The following is a 6,573-nucleotide window of genomic DNA, read 5'->3' as shown; positions in this document are numbered from 1 at the left end:
ATTTATTATCATGGTGCTGTTTAGCTAAGTGCTTGTGTTTTGTGGGCGATAAGTTTGTTGGAAACCTCCTGGGATCTGCTCAGCTTCTCCTTCACTCTCTCCAGGAAGTTTTTACAAGTTCTGCCTTTCTGATCATCAAAAAGACAGTTTTATCACTGCTTTCACCATGTCGTCGTATTGCGCCGGGCACTTGTATTCCTAAATAAAAGCAGCTCTCTCCAGGAGGAAATGTGCTGTCAGTCAATCCAAGAGTTAATCCACGGGCAGTATTCTGCTGATGTTAAAATCATGAGCGTGCTGTACACGCTTCAACCCACTTAGAAMCACTGGAGAGGAGGTTCTGAAACAGCGCGGCTGTGGAGCGTGCTTGGAGAGGCTCATTGGGCCGAGACCGAGCCGAGTCGAACCGCATACAAGAGCGTCTGTGGAGATTGTGTGCAGAGGCTGTCAGTGTTAACAGTGAACACCAGAGGAAATTAACAGCTTTCTTTRAGGCACCGAAGTTAGAGTTGTGTTTCGGTCTGTGTACTACCATTGATATTTGCCCCAGTGTCATTCTGGAACCGAGTTWCATTACCTAACCCTAATTAGCGTACTAATGTGACCCAGGTTTGATGCTGCTCTGTGGGATGTTTATAAAAATTCCATACTTATGTGTTGTACCGAGTGAAATGACTGAAAAGGACTGTAATGTTATGCATGTATCTACTGTTCCCTGAAGGAGAGGAATGAGGTACAACATCTCTACCCTGCTACACAGCTGGACTTGGTGAGGAGCGACTGTTGAACTGAGGAATGACTGTGATGATGGACAGTTGTATATAGTGCAGGCAGGGCCTGTCACCTATCGACATCACGTCATCTGCCTAAAGGCGTGATCAGAGGTGTCTTCAGCCAGGACCTGCAGGGCGCGTGGTGTCCCATACTTATGAGACATACTTATGTGTTGTACCTTGCACATTACTTTAAGTGTACATAACAGTAGTTATATGCATAACATTACATTTTCTACATTTATACTGATATTAATCTTTTTATGTCACTGATATTGTGCTTGATCTTGTCTGTTAGCTTAGATGCCATATTAATAAAGTTATACTGAAAAAATCTTGATCAGCTCTGCATTGACAACCTTTAAAATGTCTTCTGTAGTTTTGTAGTTTATGCGTGTGTGTATTCAACTCTGGCAGCATAATGATAATCTATAAAATTTATTCTATCATGTCTTTAGATTCAGCCAGGTCCACATATGCAGAGAGGAAGGCAGAGCTGCTGGGGACTTCTTACTTCGCCTACAACCCTGAGTCCAGTTTTCATCAAGGTCACATATCAGCGTACATCTCCCCCGGCTTGATCCACAGAAACATGCTAAAGCACAGAAACTCCAGTTCTCAAGGCGCAGGTACCACACACCTCTTTGTTCTCATAGGACACAATTTTGTTTATGATTCTGAGATTGGAAATCAAAAGAAATTGCATAGGTAGGTACTAAAAGACATTTTGGTGTAGAAGCATATTTCAGATTGACCTGAATTGTTTTCAAGAATGTAAAATCCTAATTCAGAAAAAGTTAATACAAATGGCATTTTTGTACAGCAAGGCCCGGCCTGGGTTAAAACCTGGGTTTAGCTTGTTTGCGTTAACCCTATGGCCCAGCTCCACCCTGTTTTCTTWAACTGTGGTGGTTCTATTTGGGCTGGCCTACCCTGCCTGATCTGACGCAGCTACTGTTGCTAACATTAGCTACCATTAGCTTAAAGTCCTCTGTTGTCTTGCCTCTTGTCTTAAGCTTCATACTGCTGTATGGTTCAATCAATCTTTGGTACTTTTCCTTCAGGTTTTGTGTAGTCCTGTAATGTATTTTGAATTGCGTTTGTGTCGAGCGCTTGTGGCCCAACCCCTTTTGTCCCTCAGTACTTGCTGTACCATGGCAGTAGTTCTCGTGACATTGTGCAACAATAATAAAGGAGTGTGAAAGCTATCTACTTTGGATTTTGTCTTGTGTTGAGCTTCCTCGTTGTACTCAGAGACATTACAGTCCAGTATTGTTGTGTGTCACAAATAAAATGAAATAACATTTGCATGTTTTTAATATTATGATCCCACCCACATCAAGGCAGCTCTCTGCTTGAATCAAACCCAACCTGGTGTGGGGTAGAATAAGACCAGGYTAACTGTGGCTGGGCTAGGCCTTACAATGCAAAAATGCCAGAAGTGTAATGTCCCCTTGAAAAGATTGCCGTGTTCTGTGGGATAAACCTTGTGTCAGCAGGAATTGAATYTGAATTGCTCAGATTGAATCTGAATTTGCATAATTTGAAATTGAATGCATTGGTTTGAAAATGAATTTCACTAAATTGAAACTGAGTTTAATGATTTGAAACTGAATTTAAAGTATTGAATTTTAATTAATTTACTTTGAAACTGTATTTTGKTTTATTAAAAATTCAGTTTGACTACTTTCACTTTCAGTTCCATAACTCAGATGTTTGTGTCACATCCTGGTCCTTGAGAAAGCCAGGCAGAGTAATCAAACACAGATCCACAGATTTATGTTTCACTTTGGTGACGTTTCCCTTCTGGATGTAACAGAGTTGATGCAATCCACTGTAAAAGTGACAAAAACACACAAAGTTATTTTATTGCAGTGATTAATTTGACCTAAATGTAGAAAATGTTATATTTACATCACATCATGGATCAGTCAGCAGCATCTGATCAATATGTGAACTAAAAGTGAAAGTAGTCAAACTGAATTTTTAATACACCAAAGGACAGTTTTGGTTAATTTAAAATTTGACAATATACCTATAGATGCTCTAGAAAGAGCACTTGCAAAGGCGTGGATGAAACAACTACAAAATGACTTGTTTTTTTTTATCAAAGTATTTTTTATTATTTTTTAACATAATGACAAATTGACTTGTTTTCATGCTTCAGACAAGGAAAGCATCTTCAACTCTGAGGGACTGTTCGATAACCTTTAACCTTAGACCGGGTAGGCAGGAGTTATCTTGCCCCTTTGTTGGCTTCTGGTTGTTGACAGCTTACTTAGTGAGTCAAATATATCTAGATTCCAAACACAAGTGTATGCAGATGACTTGGTCATACTAGGAGGCTGCTTGGGTACTGTATGGAACCTAATGCAGACRGGACTAAACAGTATCCAGATGGTTCCAGGAGCAGGAACTTTCTGTCAGTCCAAACAAGACAGAATTTGTTCTTTTCACTCAAAAGAAGTCAAGGAAATGTTACTCACCTCCAAAGTTAGACGGTTTGGAACTCTCCATGTCAGAGTCAAGTTGGTAAAAGTCTTGGGTGTCTTAAGGAAGCTTAACTGGAGAAGACATGTAAATGAAAAGTCTTACTGGACCTGGCTCCACTAGATTTCATTCTCTGGGGGACCCCAAGGGACACTATAATGGATAAGTGCAATGACCAAATGAAAGATAATCTTAGGAGATATCCCAGCCATATGTGGTATCTTCAGAGTGATCTAGTCAACTTGGAAGGATGCCAGGACTGCTCCCATCTCAAATTGGGGATAATCAACATGTTGGATTGTTTTGACCCAATGCTCCAGCATGTGTGATCTTCCTTGAGAACAAATAAGCTTGCAGCCAGTTGAATTTGACATGTAACCAATCAGAAAGCAAGATGATAGAAACACTGAGGGAAATCCAAAATACAGAAGACAAACAAACTGCTAATGGTGCACCAGAAAGTCCAGTGGGCGTGGCTACCTAAACATGAAAAGCAGTCCTTGATTTTCCAAGATGGTGTTATCAAGTGACGATGTCACAATCTGTCTGAGCCTGGTTTTTTTTCTGCTTTGTAAAATAAATTGTTTGCCTCAAAGCAGATTGCAGCTTTGGTCAGTGTCGTAATCAAAAGCCACACTAAGTCAAAGAAAGAAGGTGTTACAGGAAGACACATCAACCTGAAGCAAATAAGCATTTATTTTACCAGCACCACATTTTGTGAGTCTGCTTTCTCATTAAATGCAGTAAAACACATTTTTTAGTTAAGGTTTTGTACATAAATCCTACTTTGGTGCAACAGGCCTCAGAACCATTGGTTTTGATCAGAAGTTATGAATAAATTAGATAAAAGGTATTTTATGTTTCTTGTTGTTCTTGACCCCTGATYTTATTTAGAAATCAGATTTATACTTTTGCATTTAAACTTTAAAAAATACAGTTTTTTATTATTAGGATGATTTTATGTGTTTGTGCTCACTCTCAGAATTAATGACATTTATGTTCATGTGTATTTCTACCCATCATGCTGCATTTTCCTGCAGACTGACGTAAACTGCCCCCATGAATCTCTACATTAAATCAGTAAACCTTTAATGTGGTTGGCATGCAGGTTGGACTCAGCAGCGACTAAGCAGCTCCATGTTTGATCTCTCTAGCAGCCCTCAGTGCCACATGCAGGTCAGTCTGTTTATCTTATCTCTATTCACACTGTGTATTTTAGTTTTTGGCGTTGGCCTAGACTAAATATAGTTTAGTAGTTTCCGCTGTCCTCAGCAGATCAGTAAAGCATTGCAAACAAACCTCATAATCTGATCTTTTAAATAAAGGTACAAAGTTCAAAAGTCATTTTATCATCAAACCATGACACAAGTTATTTAATTTGATGACTGCTTTGATTAGTTGAGTTGGTAGGACAGTAAGGACCAGTTGACCTTAATTATTATCATTTTCATTATTTAGTCTATTCAGCCTTTAGATTTTTTARTTTCCTTTGAGGACAAATTTGAATTAATGGTCTAAAATGCTAATGACTGTGGATTCATTTATCAAACTAGATTAATAACATTCATACTGCATTTCCTGACAGTACAACTGAATGCTAAATAACCACGCTGAATTTTGTTGAAGGAGCTGAAAATGAATTGTTAAAACAAGCCAAAATCCAGCAAACCTTTGCAAAATTTAAAAGTTTACAAAAAAAAAAAGTTTACAAAACCATAGCTAAAAGCTAAAGTCAGCTAAATAGATAAGCATTAGAAACCCTGCAGGTAAAAGCAAATATATGAGCAAAACTGTTGGTAAAATTAGCAAACCATAGCTAAAAACCAAAAGTAGCTTAAGAAGACAAAGACAGAGCCAATGTGTGAAGAACAATGTTTTAAAAGAATTGAAAATATTTTCATGTTCTATGAGGAATTATGTGAATAAACTGATATATACTCAAAAATATAAACGTTATAAATCTTTAACGTTGTGGCCTAATATTCTTGATCGAGCTGAGTGCTTTGATAGGTAAACAGCTAAAATAGCACAAAGTAAGCAGAAGTAGACCAATCTGTGAAGAAGAAACTAACAAAAACTAATGAATCTTGACTCAGCATTTGTATAAAATAACAGAAATTTGAGTTTCATGTACTTCCTGTTTGTTTTGTGTGCAGAGGATCGACTCCACATCCAGCACCTTCAGTAACACCTCCTCTGTGCTCAGCTCGATGGAGAGCAGCCTGGGTAAATATGTCAAACCCTTGCTCAGCTCTTTTCATCACTTTGAGCCTCTCTSTCTGACATTGTTCCAGGATGTTGTTGGTTTTATGAAACCCTCAGGTCCCCCTGCTAACCCTGTTTCATTTTAAAATAACTTTTATCTTCTGTTGAATCTTCTGTTCTTGCTGTTATAAATAGCAGCAACGCCACAAGTGAAGTCTCCAGTGTTTAAAGGATGCAGTAATCAATCCATCAATAAAACACTGGTCTTCACTCATCAGTTTGCTTCAGGTTTAGACCAATCCCAAAACAGCCTTTTCTTTCTAAAATCTTGGAGAAAATAATTTTGTATTCACTTAAATGAATGAATGAATGAATGAATGAATGAATGAATGAATGAATGAATGAATGAATGAATGAATGAATGAATGAATGGTTTATTTATTTGGGACAATGTGGAATTAAAACATAATTTGATGCATTGCACCAGGTTTAGCCTAAGGCTAATTTTCATCTGTAGTCCCAAAWGACTTCTTAGGTGTAAATATAAGTTTAGTAAATTTCCAGTSTGGTTTTAAACACTTACACAACACTCAAACAGCTCTGGGTAGGCTTTCTAATGGTTTTCTTTTGGAAATGACGCTGGTCTTTTTGTAAATCTTGTATTCCTCAACCTTGCTGCCGTTTTAAATTCTGAACTCTCCCACTTTTCTACAGTAAATTCCCACTGGAGGGACATTCCAGTATTAAATTTACAAATTTAAGTGGGAAATTCCAACATCACAGTACAACTGGGCTGCCACAAAAGTAGCCGGGGACAATTCAAATGGAGATTTTACAATGTGAGTTTCACCTGCTGCCAGACCTTCAGTTTGACCCATGATCTAAGAGCACCACAGACTGTAGCAGCTTTAAAAAGGATTTAAAACTTTCTGGTTTTGTTGTTTTTATGATTCTGTTGTGAACTAGCTTTGTTTATGATCCTTGAAATGTAGCACTTTGAGATTTGTATGTAAAATATCCTACAAACTGAATGCATGATTATTACCTCCGCCAAGGAGGTAATGTTTTCGGTCACGTCTGTCTGTCTGTCTGTCTGTCTGTCTGT

General features: G+C 38.1%; 1 protein-coding gene across 1 annotated transcript in view; it reads left to right on the top strand.

Annotated features, from left to right (window-relative positions):
* The window catches only part of LOC106535037 (tandem C2 domains nuclear protein), a gene marked incomplete at both ends in the record, with an annotated part of 14,277 nt that overhangs the window by 4,185 nt on the left and 3,519 nt on the right, over nt 1-6,573 (top strand). The window contains 3 exon segments of the mRNA XM_014031905.1: nt 1,232-1,402; nt 4,372-4,439; nt 5,420-5,489. Coding sequence (XP_013887359.1) covers nt 1,232-1,402; nt 4,372-4,439; nt 5,420-5,489 — 309 coding nt within the window.

The sequence above is a fragment of the Austrofundulus limnaeus genome, unplaced genomic scaffold (assembly GCF_001266775.1).
Source record: "Austrofundulus limnaeus strain Quisiro unplaced genomic scaffold, Austrofundulus_limnaeus-1.0 Scaffold1346, whole genome shotgun sequence".
NCBI lineage: Eukaryota > Metazoa > Chordata > Actinopteri > Cyprinodontiformes > Rivulidae > Austrofundulus > Austrofundulus limnaeus.
The sequence above is the reverse complement of the archived record's forward strand: the minus strand, read 5'-3'. Positions and strand labels throughout refer to the sequence as shown.